We start from the raw sequence: 25,219 nt of genomic DNA on the forward strand, positions 1-25,219 counted from the left end.
TTCCCGCTGTAACTCGCAGAAGCAATCACTACATAATCTGCCAGATAATGGCATATTGCAGAAAATAATTATTCATAGGCAAAATCGACAACAAGCAGTTCTCAAATGTAACAAAACACAATCCATAATTTTTTACCTGGTTAGTTCTTCTGGACATGCCTGGTGCTCTCCCTGCTGATGACATTGGGATAGATCAATTCCTTTCCTGGTATTATTCATAACAGTCAAGTGAATTGGTGGGTTACTTAATGATACCCATGTACCCTAATAATACTTGCCAATATTGTGAATCTTCCTTAGGATAGATTTCATTGCCATGTAATGTCTTCCTTTATTATCATCACAGGTTTCTAGTACCCTACTGGCTAATGTTAACCTCCAGAGATGGCACAAGGGCACCCTTTCACCTACCCATTTCCTTAATTATTTGCCTTGTCATCTCTCCCCTTGAGAGACACTTGAAACATGTCTAGTTATAAGATAGTACTGATCATGGTTAATAACCAACTAACATTAGTAATACATGCTTGGTTTTGCGCTCTTCCTTGGAGATATTGGATATGCAATCAATAATCAGATTGGTTGTTGTGATGTGGAGGTGCTAGTGTTGGACTGGGGTGGACAAGGTCAGAAATCACGACAAAGTTTATAGTCCATCAGGTTTATTTGAAAGCACAAGCTTTTGGAGCATAGGCCCTTCATCAGGTGAAGTGACACAGAAGCAAACAGAATTTATAAGTAAAAGACCAAAGGGTCTCAACAGATGATATGTTAAACAAACCTAAAATGTTATTAAATCATTAATCAGTTAATCAGTTTTAAATGATAAATATGTATATGTAAATCCCTAAATTTCTTTCAAGTCGCTACCCTAAGAGAACGAAAGAGAGAACACACACTTTCTCTTTCTCCTTCTCTCCCTCGCAAAAACACTCTGTCTCTGTCTCTCTGTCAGTCTCTCCCCTCATACACACCCGCCCATAGAAATCCATGGGGTGAATTTGTGCTATTTTGTTTAAAAAGCACACAATTAATGGACAGTCAGTCATTCTGGCATGTTATACATTCCTTCTTTAGAAGTAAAATCAGGCTGACTCCAAGCCAAAACACACACAGGTTCTAAACATGGCCTCACACCTAACGTGCATTGTCTGACCTAAAATATCACCTCTGCTTTACACTGATAAAACCTTTTAATTCTCTCAGGGCAGTGACTTGAAAGACATTCGTGGATTTATATATACATATTAATCAGTTAAAACCTTCTAACTGATTAAAAATTTAACAGCAACTTAGGTTTGCTAATACATCTTCATCAGTTGTGTGACCTTTTGATCTTTTACTTAATCTGTGTTCTGTATGCTTCTTTCTCACTTCTCTTGAAGTGGCTATGCTGCGAAAGCTTGCATTTTCAAATAAACCTGTTGGAATATGACCTAGTATTGTGACTTCTGGCCAGATTGGTTTTGTTCTGGAGGGGTTTCAAAAGCTTCTAGAATCACTTGAGATGATTCCTGTCCTAGCTTACTAGTTTGCTTGGTCTCAGTTTCTCATACTTAGAATTATTTACACTTTTTGCTGTAGGGACTGTATCTGAGTCAAGCTTCCCAGTATCGAGGGTATTAACTGTTGCTATTCCAGAAGTATATCTGGCGCTGGCTAATTTGAACAAGCCTTGCTTTTTCCTACCCTTTACTGCCTTAAAATCATTTACTTCTAATGTGTTTGGTGAGCTGGCACCATTTGAGTATTTATATCTTAAAGGTTAAAAAATTGGGGGAGGGAAGGAGAAATGTATTTTTTTTTGCCATGTGAGAGCTTTGGTACCTTCTCACTTGTGTTCTGATTTTCACATATGAGACATGGAATTGGGGCTAATCTCCTCATTAGTTTTCCCTAAAATACCATGGTTAATCTTAAGAAATATTACATTGATTCTTAGGGTTAATAGAAATATGTAGTCATCCATTGACTTGCTGTTGGACAGAAAAAACATTTCATCCAGTTCAGAAGCAACTGTTTTACTTTTGTTGTAGAATTTGCTTCCAAAGCTCAGCTTTTAATTTATTCAAGAAAACAATTTTCCAATGTAGCTTCCACTTCAGGCCAGACGGAGAAACACAGGTGGAGATAGAGTTTAATCTTCTGCCGGTGAGCCTGTTTGCAGGGAGAAAGATTAGATAAAACTTAGTCTTTTAGTGAGAGCTTTAATGCAAGCATAATGAAAGACTTTGTATCAGGGTAAAATTATGCACATACTTTTTCCATTTTAGAATGAATATTATAAATGTGCTCATGACATGTGAACAGCTGTTAAGCATATTGCATAACTGAAATTTCATAGAACCATCTAGTCTTTAAAGTTTATAATGTTTGATAGGAAATTACTGTCATTATTGCTTAATAGTCTAATGTTAACATTACAGGGATCTATGTAAATTCTGGTCTGGACTACGCAGTTTATATTTGACCACCTATTTTGTTGTTCTTGATTTGAAAGAGGTACTCAATACATTTTGAGGTTTCAACTTTTATAACAGCATGTTCTGTCTTCTGTTCTCAAGTCTGCAGTTTAATAGTTTCACAAGTTTTATATTAAATTGGTTTTGTTGTCATGAATGCAATACTTTTTGTCCAGTAGATACTACTTACCATGATTCCAAAATTCCCATTATGTGGATCAGTTGATTGTGCAATAAAAAAGAAAAATATTACTGAAGTAGCAATCAATTAACATTACACTGCACCATGTTTTGAATCTGTCGAATAAATCTTTTATTTCCTTGATTTCATGGGATGTGGGTATTACAATGGCAGTGTTTTATCATCCATCTCTCATTGCCTTCAAGGAGGAGATGATCAATCACATGAACCATTGCAGTCCTTTTTGTGTTGGTATACTCAGTGTATTGTGGAATTTCAGAATTTTGACTCCATGGCCATGAAGGATCAAAGCTGTATTTCTAACTTGATAGTATGAGCATTGGAATCAAGCTTGCATGGAAACACCACCAATTGCTGTTGCTGTCCATGGTGTTCAAGGACCAATTTTTTTTTAGCAGGTTTAAGGAAAATGATCTCGCAGATTATCGTCAAATTCATTGAATCGCTTGTTCTTCTGGCCTTCATGATTTGGATTCCTGTTAAGTGACACAGAATTCTATTACAAATTAGAATACTAAGAATTTCCAACCTCTAATTATTGCAGGAGGACTGAGGCAGATCAAGGAGAAAACCCACTATTACTTAGTGATTCTCATAAGTAAACGAGTTCCATCATTTAATTGGAAATGTAAGAATAAATTGTTATTTTCCTCAAGTTGATATATGAAGTGAATCTAGAGTCCTTTGCCACCTCTGCTAAAGGAACGCACCAGTGCTGTTGATTCAAGTTGATAAACAACTTAAATTGATAGAAATAGAAGCAAAATACTGCAGATGTTAGAGATCTGAAACAAAAAAGTACTGGAAAAACCAGTGGGTCTGGTCAGACTTGTGGAACAAAAAACTGCATGAACATTTCAAGCCTGATACGACAGTTCAGACCTAAGTTTGATAGAAGATTTTGCAAGTTCTCTGGTTTCACAACTGTTGGATTCTAAAATGCATCATTTGCTTGAAAATTGTGGTCTTTGACATATTTATATTTTGTGTTTTGTAGGACATTGGATTTTTTGCTGAAAGTGATAATGAGAGCTATGTGGTTTGCGGGTGGCTTTCATTGGATGAGTATAAAAGGGCGCCGTGCTTTGCCCAAAGAAGCACCTATAATGACATTAGCACCACATTCTTCATATTTTGATGCAATTCCAGTTACCATGACCATGGCTTCCATTGTAATGAAGGCAGAAAGCAAAGACATTCCTATATGGGGAAGTAAGTAATTCTTTACTGAACATGATGATGTAATGGATGTAAAATTGCAGGAATTGGTCACCATGCCTGTTACTGCAAGACTACTGTACTGACCCTGTACTCACCATTTACTAACATCATTGGCAGTTGACCCATTTATGTATATCTGTATCATGTTCATTGATTTCAGGTATTGAAAGCTGAGTCATAAAAGAATTGGAAAACCAGAACTTATTCCTGAAGTGTGGCTGGTAAATTCACATTACTGTTGCATTGTAGTTAGGTGACTTTCATAAACCACTGGTTTATTTTTTCCACCGATTGCCAGAAACAACAGCATAATGTTTCTACACTGTTCTGATGGGAGATTCAGTTTACACACAAATCTATTTACTCAAGCGTTACAATTTTGGTAACCATTTTAATTATGTATTAATCTTTTAATAAGCAGTTGCAATGCAGCCATTTAGTCAAGAATCTTCAAATGCCATAGTTATTTCATATTGAGTATTTATGACAAGATTCCCATGAACGCTTTAACACGGAAGATTTTACAAACAAGCATGCACGTGTAATTTTTTTTTTTATTTAGCAGAAATGTTTTGGCATGGAAGTGTCCAAAAGGCAGTTGAATTTGCTAATGCTTTATTTGTGTTGCTGAATAAACTAAGTTACACTGTTGTGACAGTGCTAATCAATTCTCTTCTCTGGGCTGATTTGTAGTCTGAACACACAGTGCAATCCTTATTTAATATTCAGCTTTTCAAATATTTAGCAGTATAAATCTACTTTACAGAATGCTAAAGAATTAGTGCACTCATCCTGAGGTTCAGATAGTGATAGAAAGTAGTTTGAGTGTTATGATCACACGTTAAGATGCTTCTCAGCAGCTTAAGATTACAGTTTCAGTCATTCAGATATCCACTTTGTTATTTGTTATTCAGTTGATTTATTTATCATGTATATCTAAGTACAGTGAAAAGTTTTGTTTATGAGCGGTACAGGCAGATCATAGTATGCAAGGACATACAGATCAAAGGGTGTAAAAAGAAACTTGGAGACGTACAGGTTACATTGCACAAGGCAAGATCGACATTAGCAAGATCTGCGTTATTTGAAGTTAAAGCACTTATTCATTAGTCTAATAACGGCCAGCTTATTTCAGTGATGTGAAAACTTCCGCTTTTATATCCTTTAATAATTAGTGTTAAGATTAACCTTGTTCCAACAATGTATTTTTCATAATTGTGTGTATACTATATTGTAAAATTCTAATGAGTCACAGAATTGCATGGAATATATTTTATAGGTAGTACGGAAGTGAATCAGTTCAGGGTGATATCGTCATGTAATGGTACACACAAGCTTTCAAAATATTCACTATAGTTTTCTGCCTAGTTAAGTTTCCAACAGCTTCCATATTCATAGTCCATGCCTACAACTGAAGAAGCCATTCAGTTTCCAAAGGCTCAGTGGAGCGAGCACCCCCAAGTTATGAACAGCCAAATCAAATTGCGAATTCAAATTGCATTATTTTTTAAAACTAGTGTGGACATCACCATGACTCATCTAATTTTCTTCCACGATTTCTGAACTATTCCGTGTCTGCTGCTGATCAAGATGTATAACTTGCGAATCATGAGAGAAGTAAGCAATTTCACCTATTGAGTGTGCTCTAACATTCAGTAAGATCATATCTGATCTAACTATGGCCTTAATTCCACTTTTTCCTTTCTGTCCCCATAACCCTTGACTCACTTAAGAACGAAAAATTTGTCTGGCTCATTTCCAGCTGTCTGACTCAGCCTCTAATCTATAAGTTTTGAAGCAAGTTCTTTTAAGGGCAGCACGGTCTGTGTGGACTTTGCACATTTTCCCCAGGTCTGCATAGGTTTCCACTAGTTTGTCTGATTTCCTCCCACAAGATGCACAGGTTAGGTGAACTGGCCATGGTAAATTGCCCTATAGTGTCCAGGGATGTGCAGGCTAAGTGAATTAACCATGGTAAATGCAGGATTATGGGGATAGGGTGCGAGGTTAGGGTCCGTGTGGGACGTTCTTTGGAGGGTTAGTGCAGACTCAATGTGGGGACTCTGATTTGAGTTCTAATACTCAAATCCCAAAATTAATTGATTTATTTTATTTTAACCAATAAGGCAACACTCTGGTTGTAGGAAACTCTTAAGTTATAAAATTACTTACCAAAAAGCAGGGCAGTGATTTTATGAATGTATTGTGGTTCGTGGTTCGTGGTTCTTGGTTTCTGGTTTAGCTTAGAGTGCTGGCTGGCTCCTCCTTCCTGCCCGATTATTTTCTAATCAACCTGTTCAGAGATATGCACACCTCTGTAATAGGTGGGACTTGAACCCAGGCCTCCCTGATCCGGAGGTAGGGACTCAACTACTGTGCCACAAAAGCCCCACAAACGCGCTCACATGTGGGGCCTGATCATTGAAAGCTACAGCTTATTACAAAGCTCTGAAGAGTCATCTACGCACAATGTTAGGCTGCTGTCTCTCTATGGATGCTTCCTGACCCGCTGTGATTGCCAGCATTTTTTTTCACTACAGTTTATTAACTCTTTTCAAGCCAATGGATTATCAATTACATCATTACATTCTGATTTGGTCTAAGCTAAGTTTATTGCTAATTGATTTAAGGGATGTATTATCAGTCTGTATTTGGCTCTTGAGGGTGGTGGATAATAATTGATGTCACCCCATTGTCTCTTGACTGGTTTAAGTTGTCAGTTATCTATGGATCCAACCTGTTCAGTAAATTTTGTTATTTTTGACTCTAAGATAAATATTATTCGGCTCTTTCTCAAAAGAAAAGGGAGGCTTATGCAAAATGAATTCAAAGATTGGTATGTATGAACTTTGGTGTCAATCATTACTTAATTGGTGAAGTTCCTATTGAATCAAACACTTATCAAACATCCTTCCACAACACTGAAAGGTCCCCCTGGTCCTCGCCTATCACCCTACCAGCATTCACAACCAAAGGATTATTAGCAACCATTTCCACCACCTCCAACAGGATGCCACTACCAGATAAATATTCCCCTCTCCTCCCCTCTCCTCCCTTGTCAGTTTTCCGCAGGGACCATTCTCTCTGTGACAACTTGATCCACTTCTCCTTCACTCCCAGTGCCGCCCCACATGCCAAGGCACCTTCCCATGCAATCTAACACCTGTACATTCTAATATATTCTACTAAATTCAGTACTCAAAATGTGGGTCTCCTCTGTATTGAGGAAATGGAACAGTCTGGGCAATTGCTTTGCAGAACATCTACATTCTGTCCGCAGAAAGGACCCCAAGCTTCCCATTGCCTGCCACTTCAACACATCACTGTGTTTCCTGGCCAACATCTCTGTCTCAGGCTTGCTCCAGTGCTCCAGCGAAGCTTAGCGCAAGCTGAAAAAACAGCATCTCATTTTCTGCTTGGGAACCCTGCAGCCTTCAGGAGACAGTGTCACGTTCAATAATTTTAGGGCCTGAGTACCTCATCCACATTCTTACCCCCAACCCCTGTACACCAGGCCTTGACATGGGCTGTTACCACAATCAAGCCATTGTCAACTACCAGTGGTCCCCATGAGGAGCTGTTGATTCTCACAGGCTGACCTGCACCATTCCTTTGTCTGCCGTATCGCAGTCCTCTCTGGGCTCCATATCCGCCTGTTGTTTATTCCCACATGCAGCCAGACCTACTGTGTTTTTCCAGCAATTTGATATTTTTTTCTGATTTCCAGTATCTGCATTTCTTTCATTTTATTTAACACATTTATCACTGAACATTTTGTGTTTTTCCCCCCGGTTTGATTCTGCTGTGTGGAATGCTTGGAAACTATTTGCTTTTTTTACTTTCCCTTAACACACAAGATCAGAAATTATGCTTTCTACAAGTTGCATAGGATCTAATAAAGTCTAAGGATTATGCAGTTACAAACTTGCATTGTTGCAAAATTAACTCCAATAAATAAGTTATATTTAGTTAATTACTAAAATTTTCTAATATATCAATTCAAGGGCCTAGCTGTGGTCGTGATTCCTTGAAAAGGGATAACGAGCTTGGGAGTGTACCATCATTGTCTAGTCAATGGAAGTCTGGGTCAGAAACAAAACTGCCACCTCTCAGCCTTGAAGCTGTAACTCTGAAACGTTAGTTATTGTCTTCACTCTGTTTGTAATCCCATGGTGCATTTCTTTGTTACAGATGTTAGCATGTCAAAATTGGCTCTGCTTAAGCAGACTATAATGTCAGATTAATATATTGGTTTTAATTTAGTTATAATGAGAATTGTAAAATGTTAGTTTTCCAAATAATCCTACAAATGCTATCTGAGGAGGATAATTGTGGCAAATATCCATCAAGAAATTTACTTTCCTCTGCCTTGAGTGAGAGACCCCTTAATTTTAAACTGTCCCCTAGTGGCACAGTGGTTAGCTGTCTGACAGCACCAACTTTTGTGCAGTTGGTTGTTGCATCCGCTTTGGACACTAAATCCATTATATCTACTGGTAACACTTTACAGATGTAACAACCAGTTTTGATAAAGAACCTTAAAATTGCTAAACAAAAGTTTCCTTTTACAAAATGATGTTGATTCTATCTGACTGTACAGTGATTTTCTAAAAGCACCTCCTCAACAATAGATTCTATCATTCTACCAATGGCAGATGAGTGATTAGCCTGCAGTTTCCTGCATTCTGCCTTCCTTTCTTGAATAGATGTTATACTTGCAGAATTTCAATCCTTTGAGACCGTTTCAGATTCTAGACAATAATTCTAGAAATTACGACCAGTGCATCCACTGTCTGTGGTCAGCTTTTTTAGGATCCTAGGATGTAGGCTATCAGATCCAGGGGACTTGTCACCTTTTGGCCCTGTTAGTTTTCCTATTGTGATAATTTGAAGTTCATCCCATCCCTTTTGCCACCTGCTTTTCTGCTATTGCTGGGATTTATATTTAAAATGTTTTCTGCTGTGAAGACCGATACAAAATAATTGTTCACGTCTCTGCCCTTTGCTTGCTTTCTATTATTAATTCCCAGCCTTGCTTTCTAAAGGACCACATTCACTTTAACAACTTTCTTCTTTTTCTTTTTCTTTTGTGTAAATTCTTATTGACTGTTTTTTTACTTTAAGATTGCTCTCCTATTTCAATTTCTCTACTGATCTCATCCTCTTCTACCACCTCTCTCCCTATCAATCTTATCCTAAGTTTTCTCCTATTGTCTCAGCTGTACCCTTTCATCTTTCTCCTTTCTTGTTTTCTTGCCCATTCGTGACTTGTTCTTCTGAGAGATCTACGCTTTGAGAATGTGTACATAGCAAAATTTTAAATGTGGATTTGAGAATGCATCAACAGCAGCAAGTTGTATTTATGTAGGATATCTACATATGCAAACATCCCAGATACTTTTTGGAGAGTTATCATGAAATCCATGTCCCTTTTCCGTAAGTCACCTTCCATTTTCAGAAATGTAAAGGTTGATGGCCACTTTGACTGTTAGTGTTAAGCAGTAAGTATATAGGGTGCTGGGTGGGAAGGATGCCAGGTGGTGCAATGTTTGGGGTATGTTGGAATGGTGGGGGAAAGTGGTGTGGAAAAAAGGTCATGGGAGAAGGGGCAAGTGGGTTGGATCCTGGGGAAGAAGAGGTGACTGGTTTCTGAGCAAGGAGAGTGCCAATGGTAGGGATGTTGGGTCTTGGGGAGACACAGGGATGTTGGATCAGGGTCTGCTGCTTGGGCATAGAGGGTCTGGGTGAGGTGTAGGTGAGGCATGTGTGAGATAAGTCAGTTGAATCATTACTCTAAATTTACCTAATTAATAGTCTAACTTTCCCAGCGTAATTATTCAGTTAATTTCAACCAAACCCCTTCAATTCTTCAATTTAAATGGACAATTTGAGGATTCCAGCCACGGAGGAATTGATCAGCAGAATCTTCAATTTCCTGGGCAATTTCTTTTGGAATCTGCTACGAATGGAACTATACGTTGCTCTTATGCAAAACTCCCATCTATACTGAAATAATAACAACCATCAAAAAATCTGTGCCATAGTCTTTAGAGCAAGTTTTGAGTCAGTCCCAGCTTCCGATAGACTCACTTCTTCCTTTTTGGCTGTGTCATGATGTTCAATACTCGTTGAACATCATTTCTGTCATCCGAATCTACTTCAGTACCAAGGCCTATTCCAGCAGCGACTCGTCATGACTATGCCATGGATGAATCTTTGTGTCTTTAAATTTCCAATGGTTCTCTCTTTGACATGACCACATTCCCATGTAAGTTCAGCTTTTGGTTTAACAGGGAATAGCCTGTTGCTTGGATCAGGTGCTGTTTCTTTTTATCATGTTCTAGGCACACTTGCTTTCTAAGTCCACTCACAATAAGCCAGCTGCTCCTTCTTTGTATCTAGTTGTGAAAACTGGCATTTGAGGTGCAGTCAGGTTTGCCTTGGACCCCTGGGCCCCCATTGCAACCAGATTACATTGGCTAACTGCCAGAAGAGCAAGTAGGTGATCACATACTCACTTAACTTGAATTAAAAGTGACAGTTTAAAACATAACCATCTTAGCCATAACATTATTAAAGGGCATGTTTTAGGCATCCAATTTGTAACTTTGAATTCATGCTAAAGGGAAGTTTTCATCTAATTGCCATATTGTAATTGAAACATGCAATACATGGCATCAAGTGTCATTTTTCTAGAAAATGACCTACGGTTTTGAGGAAATCCATTTTAATTCAACTATTATATTTGTTATAAACAGAACATATGATAAATTACTTAATGTAAAAGTTGTTCCTCACAAGTGGAAAATTCAGTGCTCAAAGTCCCAGCTGCACATTGTATCCTGTAAAATCCTCACTTTTAAAATAATGGAATTTGAATTGCATGTCATTTAATAAATTGGATCAATTAGACCATTGGACATGCGAGAGTCCTCAAGTTACACTGCTAATTGTTTGTTGCTCTGATCTTCACACACTTTGCCTTTGCCCACCTATTCTCTTGAGGGGTATTCATCTTTACTGACCTTGCTAGGCAGAGGAATTAGTTAAAAACCAAAAACTGCGGATGCTGTAAATCAGGAACAAAAACAAAGTTGCTGGAAAAGCTCAGAAGGTCTGGCAGCATCTGTGGAGGAGAAAACAGTTAACGTTTTGGGTCCAGTGACCCTTCCTCAGAAGTGATGGTGGCTGAGAAAACGTCACTTGATATGCAGAAAATAGGGAGTGGGTGGGGTAGGGAGTAAACGATAGGATAGAGCCCAAAGAGAGAGAAAGACAGTTGGACAGACAAAGGAGTTGCTAACGATCAGGCTGGGAGAGTGAATAGTTGTTAATGGGGACTGTTAATGACTAACAGGGGGTGTGTAGTGGCAGACTATGTGGTAACAAGGCCTGGTGTGTGGGGTGGGGGGATGGGACATGGGAGAGTTTAGGCCCTAAAATTATTGAACTCAATATTGAGTCTGGAGGGCTGTAGGGTCCCCCAAGCGGAAAATGAGGTGTTGTTCCTCCAGCTTGCGCTGGGCTTCACTGGAACACTGTAGCAAGCCGGAGACACGGATGTTGGCCAGGGAGAAAGGTGGTGCATTGAAGTGGCAGGCAACAGGTATTTCAGAGTCTTTTTTGCAAGCAGAATGTAGATGTTCTGCGAAGCGGTCGCCAAGTCTATGCTTCATTTCCCCAATGTGGAGGAGACCACATTGTGAGCAGCGAATGCAGTAGACTAGATTCTTGGAAGTGCAGGTGAAGTGTTGCTTCACCTGGAAGGTATGTTTGGGCCCTTGGAAACTGGAGAGGGCGGAAGTAAATGCACAGGTGTTGCACCTTCGCCGGTTACAGGGGAAGGTGCCGTAGGGCTGTGGGGAGGTGTTGGGGGTGAAGGAAGTATGGACCAGGGTGTCCCGGAGGGAACGGTCCCTACGGAAGGCGGACAAGGGAGGGGAGGGGAATATGTGTCTGGTGGTGGCATCTTGCTGGAGGTGGCGGAAATGGTGTGTGATGATCTTCTGGATGTAGATGCTGGTGGGATGGTAGGTGAGGATAAAGGGAACCCTATCGCTGTTGCGGTGAGGGCAGAAGTGCGGGAGATGGGTCTGTCAACAATGGAGCTGGGGAATCCTCGGTTGAGGAAGAATGTGGACATTTCGGAGGCTCCCTTGTTGAAGTTGGCCTCATCTGAACATATGCGACGGAGACGGAGGAACTGAGAGAATTCGATGGAGTCTTTACAGGAAGTGGGGTGTGAGGATGTATAGTCCAGGTAGCTGTGGGAGTCGGTCGGTTTGTAATGGATATTAGTGGCCAGTCTATCCCCAGAAATGGAAACAGAAATGTTGAGGAAGGGAAGGGAGGAATTAGTTATTTTGTTTTAACTGAGCTATGATAGTGGATTAAAAAGGTGAAGGATATCCTGACCCTTTTTCCCCTCTGAGCTCTCATCTCAACCAGCTGAGGTTTCAGTTTAACCATGCCTCTTCCACTGAGTGCACCTCAGCCTCTAGGTCTCAATCCATTGTCTTTATCTGTAGTAAGTGTGGCAGAGACCGCAGTGCTATTGTGAATCTAATGAACTTGGCGAGATTTAACACAATTGACTGCTAAAATGCAAACAATCACCTCGCGATGGAAAACTGAACCCCATATACCATGTGATCTTAGCCTTGGGAGTTGCTGTAAAACCTAGATGATTGTTTGGAATGTTTTTCCAATACCAACCATAGATTCCCCTATAATAGAGATTTGTCTTGCATCCCATGTTTAATCACAAGGTGTAGGATCAGAAGTAGGCCATTCAATCCATTACGACTACTCTGCCATTCAGTGAGAACATGCTGATCTGATAATCCTCAACACTGCTTTCCTGTCTTTTCTCCATAACCCTTGAATCCCTTACTGATTAAAACTTAATGAACCAGCCTCAACAGCCCTCTGCGATTCATTATCCTCTGAGAGGAGAAATTCCTCCTCATCTCTTCCTTAAATATGCAACCCCGTATTCTGAGATCATATCCTCCAGTCTTAGATCCTCCCACGGCGGGGGGAACAGCCTTTTCGCATGTACCTTGTTAAGTCCCCAAAGCATCTTGTATGTTTCACTAAGTTTGCCACTCATTCTCTTATATTCCAATGACTACAGATTCAGCTTATTCAACTTCTCATAAGACAGTCCCTCCATGCCTGGCACCAGTCTAGTGAATCTTCTGTTATTACCTTCAATGCCAATATATCTTTCCTCGGATAAGGTAGCCTAAACTGTTGACGGTATTCTGGCTGAGGTCTGCCTCGTGCAGTTTTAACAAAATGACCTACTTTAAATGCCATTTCTATTGAAATAAAGGCCAATACGCCATTTTCCTTCCCTGTTATCGACGAAATTTGAATGCCAGCTCTTTGTGATTCATAAATGAGGATCCTGATGTCTTCCATGGTTTTTTGCAGTCTTTTTCTATTTAGCTAATATTCAACTATTCTTTTCTTCCTGTCAAATGGATAACCTCATTTCACATTACATTTCATCTGGCAAGTTTTGCCCACTTACTTAACCCATCTCTATCCCTGTGCAGACTTTGTGTCATCCTCACCACTACCTTTCCACTTATTTTTGGTTGTAGTGCATTGACTTTCTTCATCTAAGTCATTAATACATGGTAAATAATTGTAGCCCAGCACCGATTCCCTGTGACCAATTACAAGTTGCCATCCTAAAAACGCCACCCGTATCCCAACTCTAACTTCTGTTGGTTAGCTAATCCTCTATCCATGTTAATACACTACCTCCAGTGGCTGAGTGCTTATTAAGCAGCCTAATATGTGATACCTTATCAAACAGCTTCTGAAAATATTGCATCCAATGCTTTTCCTTTTTTTATTAGTTCTTCAAATAATTCTAGTAAGTTTACCATAATTTCCCCTTCATGGAGCCATGCTGACTCTGCTTGATAGAATCTGTGTTTCTAAATGCTCTGCTGTTATTTCCTTTATTTACAGTAATATACATTAAGCTAACTGGTCTGGAGTTACCTGTTTTTGTTTTCTTCTGTTTTTAAATAAAGTTGTCATGGGCAGTTTCCCAATAGACTGTGTCTTTTATGGACTCTAAGGATTCCTGGAAGCCAACTACCAGCGCATCCACTATCTCAATAGCTACTTCCTTTTAATATCCTAGGATGCTTCCCATCAGGTCTGGGGGACTTATCGATCTTTATCCCCATTAGGTTCCCTAACACTTTTTTTCTCTCTAATGAATACTTATTGTAGGTATTTCCTGTCCACCTTTTGCCCCATGAGTATTTAATTAATTTGGAATTCTGTTAGTGTCTTCTGCAGTGAAGACTGTTGACTTGCAGCAATTTAATTGACACTACACATGTTTAACCTCAGCATGTTATCAATTTTGTAGTCTAGTGTGCAACTATAGCACTTAGAACACTTTATGGTAAATGTTCTATCTTAAAGATTGGATTTTTAAAAATTGATACTTTGGATATGAACAAGATTGTAATTTAAATACCCAATCTAGGTGCCTCAGTAAAGAGGACAGTGGGACATATTACTGGATGCTGTAGAACTCTAATGATGGTAAACCCCAGTATTTTTTGGTCTGTTACTGATCCAGTCTTGCATAATTATGTCCATGTTAGGTTGGTGTATGACTTGGAACTTCTGTTCCTGGCAGCAGCTGCTGCCACCTTGGCAGTTTGCTTAATCTGTATTTACTAGTACTGCTTGTCTTGTGAAATGCCAGTGATGGAGGTGGAATGCTCAAGATAGTAGATAAAGATCAAATTAATTTCCTTTTCCTGAATATTATTATTTTTTTGGATGATGTTGCTGCCTGCACCTCTCCAGGCAAATGGAGAATATCCCATCAAATTCTTGACTTGTGCTTTGTAAAAGCTGTAAAAGCTTTTACAGGGCAGGTGGTCAACTCCCTGTAGAATACCAAGCCTTTGAGTTATTATAGTATCTGTAGAATTTATATGGCTAGTCTAGCTGAGTTTCTGGTTGGTAGTAACCTACAGGATGTTGAAGTATCATGGAGAGGTTATTAGTTTTGTTCTCATTGCTGATGGTTACTACCTTGTACTTGTGTGGTGTAAACATTGTCAAAGTTCAGTTCTGGATGTATCCAGGCAATTTCTGGCCTCTTGGCAAGGCAGTCATTTATGAAGCAGCAGGAGCTGATATGGTCTGTGCACATCTGTGAGAGCCCTTGTAACAATGTCCTGGAAATGATATAATTACCCTCCAACTGCCATTATGATCTAACTTCATGATGACACTAGCCAATGGGGAGACTCCTTGGACCTCATTGATTTCAGCTTTATTGACTACTTGCCAGATCTGTTTGAATGCTGTATCTTGTCAAAGGCTGTCATTGTTGACTCAACTCATCCAACTCATACAATTATTGCCCTATCAGCCCTACTCCTAAACATCAGCAAGAATGGTCAACAGTGTTTACTTTATTCCAGTCAGCAATCTGTCCACTAGTGGTTTCCTGACAGGGTCACTTAGCTTCAGGTTTCATTATAATCTAGGCTGAACATGCATATAAAACATAATTTGCAAAAGTGGATATGTTCATCACATCTAGTATCAGCTGTAGTGAGAAATAGCTCTACTGTATTGCGTTGATGACCTCTCATCACAAAGTGGGAAACGGTAGAGGTAATAGGTATTCGGCAGGTAAAAGGGGAGAATGGGAGAAAAATAAGAGAATAGTCTGCCTTGGGATGAAAGGCCAAAAGAGATTAAATTATGAGGCAAAGGCAAAGTGCTGGAGAAACTTGACAGATCTGGCAACATCTGTGGAGAGAAAAACAGAGCTAATGTTTCAAGTCTGGTGACCCTTCATCAGAACAGAATCTTAGCCTGGATCACTGGGCTCAAAATGTTGGCTGTGTTGTTCTCTCCACAGATGCTGTCTTTGTTTCAGATCTGCATCATTGTTTCATTTTAAATGACAAAAGCTTTGATCATGCAAGGTCAAACAGTTTAGTAATGGGATCTGAATAAACTGCGAATGCTGTAAATCCAAGACAGAAATAGAAATTGCTAGAAAAGTTCAGCAAGTCTGGCAGCATCTATGGAGAGAAATTAGAGTTAATGTTACTGGTTGAGTGACCTTTCCTCAGAACAGGTTAGATTAGTAATGGGACAAGCAAGGAAACAAAATGTGGCCAGAGAAATCTGACTGGTAGAATAAGATAAAGTGCCTCATGCAAGTGAAAAGCGAAAGCTTAAAGAAGAACCAAAGCCAACTGAGAATAAAGAAACAAAATGGGGACATCAGTTATGTTGAAATTGTTGAACCTAACATTGAGCCTGGAACAAAAACAAATTTGCTGGAAAAGCTCAACCGGTCTGGCAGCACCTGTGAAGGAAAAAACAAAGTTAACGTTTTCCCACTCAAGGTCAAAGGAGAGAATCTGTGTGGAACCAGAAGCGGTAGGTGGTGGCCTAAATGAATATTCAGTTTTCACTGAAGGGAAGGAATTGGTGGACAATGATCTCGGGGAAAGGAGTGTTGAATTCCTAAGTGCAGGAAGAGGTTTTGTGTGTCTTAAAAAGTATTAAGATAGATATGTCCCCAGGTCCTGATGGGACCTATGCCAGAATATTATGTGAGGCAGGAGAACAAATTGCTGGAGCATTGTCAGAAATCTTTGTATCCTCTTTGGTCACAGATGAGGTCCCAGAGGACGAGAGAATTGTCCCATTGTTTAAGAAAAGTAGCAGGGATAATCCAGGAAAATTATAGGCCTGTCAGCCTTACATCGATGGTAGGGAAACTGTTGGAAAAGATTTTCAGGGATAAGATCCATACGCATTTAGAAGTAAGTGAGCTTATTAGTGATAGTATGGTTTTTTGCAGGGGAGATCGTGCCTCACTAACTTGACTAATTTTTTTTGAGATGATTAAGATGAGTAATGAGGGAAAAGTGATTGCTACTGTCTACATAGACTTCAATAAAGCCTTTGACAAGTCCCTCATGGTAGACTAGAACAAAAGGTGAATTCATATGGTATTAGATGTGAATTGGCAAGGTGGATTCAAATCTGGCTTAGTCATAAGAGATTGGGTGGTTTTGGAAGGATCCTTTTCAGAATGGAGGGTTGTAACTAGTGATGTTCCACAGAGATCAGTGCTGGGACCTCTGTTCGTGGTCTACATAAATAAGTAATTTGGAGGAAAACGTGGATAATCTAATTAAGTGGACGATACAAAAATCGATGGGGTTGCAGATAGTGAGGAGGATTGTCAGAGGATACAGTAGGACATGTATCAGTTGGAGGCATGGGCAGAAAAGTGGCAGAACGAGTTTAATCTGGACAAATGTGAGGTGATGGGTTTTGGAAGGTCAAGTACAGATGGAAATTATACAGTGATTGGCAGAAACTCTCGGGGTATGAATCTACAGAGGGATATGGGCACGCAGGTCTGCAGGTCACTGAAGGTGGAAGAGTGGGCAGATGAAGTAGTTAAAAGGCCTATGGCGTTCATTGGAAGAAGCATTGAGTATAAGCATAGATGGCTTATGCTGCAGCTTTATAGAGTTTTAGTTAGATCACACTTAGAATAATGCGTACAGTTCTGGTCACCACACTACCAGAGTGAAGTGGATGCTTTGGAGAGGGTACAGACAAGGTTTACCAGGATATTGCCTGCTGTGGGGGATTTTAGCTACAAAGAAAGGTTGGATAGACTGGATTTGTTTTCACTGGAATGCAGGAGGTTGAGGGGTGACCTGATAGAAGTTTATAAGATCGAGAATGGCATGGATAGTGTGGAAAGTTTGAGGCTTTTTCCCCCAGGTGGAGGGGTCAATTGCTAGGGGACTTGGGTTCAAGGTGAAGTTTGAGATGTATGAGACAAGTTTTTCTCACAAAGGGTTCTCAGTGTCTGGAGCGCGCTGCCAGAGGAGGTGGTGGAAGCGGACACAATAGCAGCATCCAGGAAGCGCCTGGATGAATACCTGAATAGGAAGGGTATAAAGCGATACAGATCTTGTAAGTGAAGACCGTTTTAGGATGGAAGGGCAAAATGTGTTGGTGCAGGCTTGGAGGCTGAAGGGTCTGTTCCTGTACTGTATTGTTCTTTGTTCCCAGTTTTGATCTCCTTGTAAATGTGTATCTGTAATGGCTGAGGTTGCATCCATTTACCTTGATTTGTGGCGTCAGTTTGTCTACCTTATCCCAAATACTTTGTGCTTTAAAATGCAGGATACGGGCACAGTTAATATTTAATGTTTAAAATACAATTAGACAAGTACATGAATAGGAAAGGTTTAGAATGATGTGGGCCAGAAGCAGGCAGGTGGGACTAGTTTAGTTTGGGATTATGTTCAACGTGGGCTGGTTGGACCGAGGGCCTGTTTCCGTGCTCTGTGACTTTGTGGCAAAGACTTTAGGCTTGCCTATTTGCTGTTTTTCATCTTGCTGAGTTCTCTTGGTACTGGAACTCTATTTATCTCTCACTTTATATTAACATCCTGCCTGTTTTTGTTTTTTGTGTTTTACTGTTCTTTTTTATTATTACTGTCCTAGTTTCTCTTTGCCCTGCATTGTTATCCTGCTTAGGTTCCCATCCCACTGCCATTCTAGTTTAAGCCTGCCCAACCACAGTAGCAAAAACACACCCTTAGAGATCAGTCCTGCTCCTGCCCAGGCGTAACCTGTCCAGTTTGTACTTTGACCCACCTCCCCCCAAATCCAGTCCCAATGTCACAGGAATCTGAGACCCTACCCTTTGCACCATATTTCCAGCCACACGTTCATCTGATGTATCCTGCTATTTCTACTGATTTCATGTGGCACCTCTCCAACTTAACCTTGTTGCTAAAATCTCTTGTCCGCAGATCCTTTCTTGGAAATCCCTCTACGGACTTTGAAAGATCAACATATCCTTCGTAAAATGTGGTGACCAGAATTAAAAATCTGGAATGTACAAGCCAGAATTAAATCAAAATCAAAACCAAATCTTAGGATTAAATTTAAATATGACCATTCAAATGATTACAGCCCAGTTATAAGCAGTTCAGCCTGTTGAGTCCCTGTCAGCTCTCAAGCCTTCCAGCTAATCTCCGTCAAAAACGGAAATTGCTGGTCTGGTAGTTTAGTGGGGAGAAAGCAGAGTTAACATTTTGAGTCTAGTGATGCTTCATTGGAACTGATAGCAGCTGCTAGAAAAGAATTGATATTAATGCGGAAGACTAGGTTGGGGCAGGGGTTTGGAAGTGAAGAGTGTAGAGAGGTGAGCAGATAAGTGGAGACACAGTCTAGAGAGAGATATGGAAGGGATAGGCAAACATTGGGATTATTGACAGGCCAGTACAGAGGAGAAGCTGATTAATAAGAGAGCTGAGAATAGGAGAGATTGGTAGACTGCTGAAAGCAGTTCGTGTAATGTGATAGGCCTGACAGTGGGTGAGAATGGGCTAGCAGTGCTAAAAGTAACCTGTGTCATAATTGGACCAGTTGTGGGGATGGGTGCAAAACATGGAAGGTGGGAATCAGGCTCTAAAGTTATTGTTGAGTCCTAGAGGCTGCAGGATCCCAAGCAGAAAATGAGATGCTGTTCTTTGAGCTTGCGCTGAGGCTCGCTGGAACACTGTAGCAGGCCTGCAACAGAATTGTTTTCAGGGAATGAAGCTCTGGTCATTTTTATGAACAGAACATAGGTGTTCTGTAAAACAGTCACCCAGTCTGTGTTTTGTGTCCCCAGTGTAGAGAAGACTGCACTGTGAACAGTGAATATAGTAGATTAGATGGAATGAAGTTACAACTACATCATTGCTTCATCTGGAAGATATGTCTGGGGCCTAGGATAGTGAGGAGGGGAAAGGTAAATGGGCAGGTGATACATCTTCTTTGATTGCATGGGGTGTGGGGAGGTGTTAAGAATGGAGAAGTGCACCAGGGTGGCCTGGAGGAAGGCTGACAGAAGGTAGAGAAAAATATCTAGACATTAGCATCTAGCTGGTAGCAACAGAAATGTCGGCTTAACAGTGTGGAGGCTGGTGGGGAGGTAAGTGAGGACTAGGGGACCCTATCATTGTTGTTGAAGGGAAGAAAAGCAGGGAGGGCAGATTGCGGGAAATGGATCAGACACCGCTAAAGGCTCTGTAGATTCCCTGTAGCAGGGAATCCTCAGTTGGGGGCATCAAGGTGTATGTTTGAGGCCCTGTTGCAAAAGATGGCATTATCAGAACAGATGTGATGAATAGGTTAAAAACTAGGAGAATGGGATGGAAGCAGGTTGTGAGGATGTAAAGTCTAGGTAACTGTGGGAGTTGGTGGTTTTGTAATGGATATCAGTGGCCAGCCTATCCCCAGAAATGTTGAGGAAGGAAAATAAGGAATTTGAGATGAACCAGATGAAAGTGAAAGCAGAGTGGAATTTGGAAGTAACATTGAAGTTTTTCCTAGTCTGAATGAGAGACGGATGTTGCACCAATGATGTTATTAATGTACCAGAGAAAGAGTTGAGAAGGGGCCTGAATCAGACTGGACAACGAATATTCCATGTACCCCCACAAAGAGACAGGCATAACTGTGGCCCACTTGGGTACCCATGGCTCCATCTTAGATCTGAAGAAAGTGGGAGGAGTTGAAGAAGAGGTTGCTCAAAGTTAAGATGAGCTTGGCCTGGCAGAAAAGGGTGGTGGTGGATGGGGCCAGCTCAGGCCTTTTATCCAGGAAGATGTGGAGAGCCCAAAGACCATCCTGATGGGAGCTGGCCATGTAAAGGGATCGCATGTCCTTGGTGAAGATGAGGTGGCTGCTGCCCACGAACTGGAAATTTTGAAACCAGCGTAAAGCATCATAAGAATCATAGGATGTAAGTGGGAAGGGACTGGACAAGGAGAGAAAAAAAAATCACTTTTTCCTAGCTGTTATCAGTTCTAATGAAGAGTTACTGGACTCAGTGTTAACTGTACTCTACCCTCCATCAAATGCTGCCAGGTCTACTGAGTTTTGCCAGCAATTTCTACTTCTGTTTCAGATTCCCAGCATCCACAGTTCTGTTTTAGCAGCTAATTTAATTCACTGCCTTCTCCCATAACCTGCAAATATTTAAGATAATTAAGAAATTCCCATTTGAAAGCCCTCCACACACTACATTCTCGATCCTAACAACTTGCTGCATAATTTTTTTTTCCTCCATGTTGTCTCTGGTTCTTTTGCCAGTTATTTAGAATCAGTATCTTCTGGTTCTCCATTCTACTGCCAATAGAAGCAGATTCTCCCTACTTTTTTTTTTCAAACTCTTCACGATTTTGAATCATACTACCAAATCCCCCCCTTGTCCTTCACTCCAGGCATTTAATAAGGATGGTTTGGTTGGCTGTGGGGAAAAAAATACTGCAGAGAGAACAAGAAAGGATAGGTTTTTTATCGCAATTATATAAGATGTCGCTTGTAATTCTGATAGCCTGTTTGGTAGAGTGTAAACCTAATTGGAGGTAATCCTTCAGAGAATTCTGAGAAAGAGGGATATGACCCAACGATATGTCCTTGGATTTGGAGAAGAAAATGTGGTTGGAGATAGAACAATAACTTGTAAGGATGGTGAGGACTAAGGATTTTTATTTACAAGAGATAATAGATGTAAAGAACTAAGGGAAACCACCTGAAGTGAACTATTAACAACAATGGCTACTATGATCCCTGATTATTAGAAAAAGTTCCAAATTCCCAGTGATTGACTGAATTTATTAACCAAGATTCCAAGTTTTAAGAATTTAGCCGAAACAAACTGACTAAAAGCATTGAAACGCATTTGACAAGGCACCTTATACCTTAAACTACAGAAAAATCCCCTATTTAAATTTTATGATGTTCAAAAGTCACTCAGCCATTGTTATATTTTACTCTGGCTCTTAATTTTTTTTTATTCACAGCTTGAGGGCATTGCTGGCTAGGCCAGAATTTTTTGTCCATCTCTAATCACCCAGAGGGCAGTTAAGAATCAGCCACACAGCTGAGTCACGTGTAGGCCAGACCAGGTAAGCTTGGCAGTTTCCTTCTCTAAAGGCCATTAGTGACAAGATGGGATTTTCTGACAATCAACAATGAATTCATGGTCATCTTTAGACTCTTGAATTCAATGTAAAAAATCTGGAATTAATATTCCATCTGTGATGGCGTTCAAGCCCAGGTTCCCAGAGCATTTCCTGGGTCTCTGGATTAAGTACTCCTGGGAAAATACCACTTGGCTGTCATCGCCCCTTAAGTAGATGCTGCATTCTGCAGGAGCCATTAAAAAGCTACATCCAGTCCCATTTTCCTTTTTACTCCTTGAGCTGACTTTCATGATGAAGGATGAATTACTGGTCACTCCCGCTCGCCAAAGTTTCAATCTTCCAGATTTGATTAAACATTTACGAACTTGTTATGTTCAATCCTCACGTGCCATGCCAGTGATGAACAATGTAGACTAGTTACCTGTATGTCTGTGTTCTTTCTTTGACTCACTGTGCCCAGGTTCTGGAGGACAGACCATATCTGAGGCTCAATGATTTTTTTTTGGGAAAACTTACAACTCACACCTGCAGTGGCTTCTTATGGACACTTTACCCTTATAACCCATGTCTACGGTGATGTGAATCACAAGAGCCTGGTATTCAGGAAGAAATTCTAACTAGCTGTCCTCTAGCCTCTATAGCTACGCAGTTTTGAAATTAAACCAAGCTTTAAGGCATAACCACTTACAAAATCTGACAGTCCTACACCTTGTCATGACTTGGAGACCAGCAGTCCGTTCACTGTTAAGACACCTGCACTGGTCACGGTTTGCAGGTGTGAATGTATTGCATCTTTTCCTCAGTAAAGCAACCTGACCATCCCTCAGCCTTAACATCCAAGCTGCTCCAACTTTTTGTTCAGTAGAATTCATAACAGATCACATGAATGTCATTCCTCCAATTTATAATAGTATAAAGATTCGGTTCTGAAATGTTATCTCAGAAACCTTGTATTTGAAACAATCTCAAAAGAAGGCCATATCACATCTACCCTATTTGAAAAATTGATTAGAAAACAGTAAAAATAAAATATACATTTAAGTCTCCAAAAAACTTTGGATATGTTAGTCATGGTCCAGACAGCTAGACTGAAAAACGCCCTTAAACCCGTCACAGATAAGGCAAATGATGATGGTTTGCGACGTGGAACTGGAATATCATAGCAATTAGAGATGTGGCTCAGGAATGGACAGAACTGACAGCTTAATGTTCCAGGGTGTAGATGCTATAGGAAGGATAGAAAGGGGAAGCAAGAAAGGAGGGGGAGTGGCATTTTTGATTAGGGATAACATCATGGCTGTACTTGGGGAGGATATTCCTGGGAATATGTCCAGGGATGTTATTTGGGTGGGACTGAGAAATAAGAATGGGACAATTGCTGTAGTACAGTCACAATATAGAGCCCCCCTGCCCCCAATAGTCCATGGAAAATTGAGAAACAAATTTGTAAGGAGATCTTGGTTGTCTGTAAGAATAATAGGGTGGTAATGGTAGGGGATTTTAATTTTCCAAACGGAGACTGGGACTGTCATTGTTTTAAGGGGATGGAGAAGATCTAAGAAAATTTTCTGATTCAGTGCGTGGATGTACCTACTAGAGAAGGTGCAAAACTTGACCTTCTCTTAGGAAATAAGGCAGGGCAGGTGACTGAGATGTCAGTGGGGGAGCACTTTGGGGCCAGTGACCATAATTCTATTAGTTTTAAAACAGTGATGGAATGGGATAAACCGCGTCTAAAAGTTGAAGTTCTAAACTTGAGGAAAGCCAATTTTGACAGAATCAGGCAAGAACTTTCAAAAGCTATTTGGGGCATTTGCTTACAATTAAAGGGAAGGCTGGAAAATGGGAAGCCTTCAAAATGTCCAGAGAGTCCAGAGATACTGTGTCCCTATTAGGGTGAAGAGTAAGGCTGGTAGGTGTAGGGAGTGCTGGATGGCTAGAGAAATTGTGGTTTTCGTCAAGAAAAAGAAGGAAGTATATGTAAGGTATAGACAACAGGGATAGAGTGAATCCCCAGAAGAGGCATTAGGCATATACTGAGGAGGGACATCCGGAGGGCAAAAAGGGGAACGTGAGCTAGCTTTGGCAAATAGGGTTAAGGAGAATCCATAGGGATTCTACAAATACATTAAGAACAAAAGGTTAACAACGGAGAGAATAGGGCCCCTTAAAGATCAGCAAGACCACCTATCTGTCGAATCGTGAGAGATACTGAATGAGTATTTTGCATCAATATTTACTGTTGAAAAGGATATGGAAAATAGAGAACATGGGGAAATAAATAATGATATGTTGAAAATGCCCACGTTACAGAGGAGGTGGTGCTGGACATCTTAAAACTAAATGGTGGATCACTCAATGGTGGGACCTGATCAGGTGTACCCTAGAACGCTGTGAGAAGCGAGGGGAGTGATTGCTGGGCCCCTTGCTGAGATATTTGTATCATCGATAGCCACGGGTGAGGTGCTGGAAAGCTGGAGGTTGGCTAACATGGTGCCACTATTTGAGAGGTGCTAAGGAAAAGCCAAGGAACCATAGACTGTTGAACTTGACATCAGTGGTGGGCAAATTGTTGGAGGGAATCCTGAGGGGCAGGATTTACATGTATTTGGAAAGGCAAGGACTGATTGGGGATTGTCAACGTGGCTCTAACATGCATGGGAAATCATGTCTCACCAACTTCAGTTTTTTTTTTGAAGAAGTAACGAACTGGATTGATGAGGACAGCAGTGGACATGATCTATATGAACTTCAGTAAGGTGTTCGACAAGGTTGTTCTGAGGGACAGGATTTGCATGTATTTGGAAAGGCACGGGCTGACTAGGGACAGTCAACGTGGCTTTGTGCATTAGAAATTGTCTCTCAATAACTTGATTGTCACTTTTTCCAAAAACTCAACGAAGATTGAAGGCAGACCACAGAGTTGTCTCTGTGGACTTTAGCAAGGCGTTTGACAAGGTTCCACATGGTAGATTGGTTAGCAAGGTTAGATCACAAGGAATACAGGGAGAACTAGCTATTTGGATACAGACCTCGCTGAAGGGTAGAGGGTGATGGTGGGAGGGTTGCTTTTCAGATTGGAGACCTGTGACCAACAGTGTGCCGCAAAGATCGATGCTGGGTCTTCTGCTTTTTGTCATTCATGTAAATGATCTAGAAGTGAACACAGGAGGTATGGTTTGTAAGTTTGCAGATGACACCCAAAATGGAGGTGTAGTGGACCGCGAAGAAGGTTTCCTGAGAATACAATGGGATCTTGATCAGTTGCACCGAGGAGTGGCAAATGGAGTTTAATTTAAATAAAT

The 25,219-nt window shown here is 40.5% G+C and overlaps 1 protein-coding gene across 1 annotated transcript in view; it reads left to right on the plus strand.

The window, feature by feature from the left end:
• LOC109920816 (lysophosphatidylcholine acyltransferase 1) overlaps positions 1-25,219 on the plus strand; it is a 134,079-nt gene that overhangs the window by 31,287 nt on the left and 77,573 nt on the right. The window contains exon 3 of the mRNA XM_048608659.1: positions 3,662-3,876. Coding sequence (XP_048464616.1) covers positions 3,662-3,876 — 215 coding nt within the window. The remainder of the gene's footprint in view (positions 1-3,661; positions 3,877-25,219) is intronic.

This window comes from Rhincodon typus, chromosome 2 (assembly GCF_021869965.1).
Source record: "Rhincodon typus isolate 14 chromosome 2, sRhiTyp1.1, whole genome shotgun sequence".
In the NCBI taxonomy this organism is placed as follows: Eukaryota; Metazoa; Chordata; class Chondrichthyes; order Orectolobiformes; family Rhincodontidae; genus Rhincodon; species Rhincodon typus.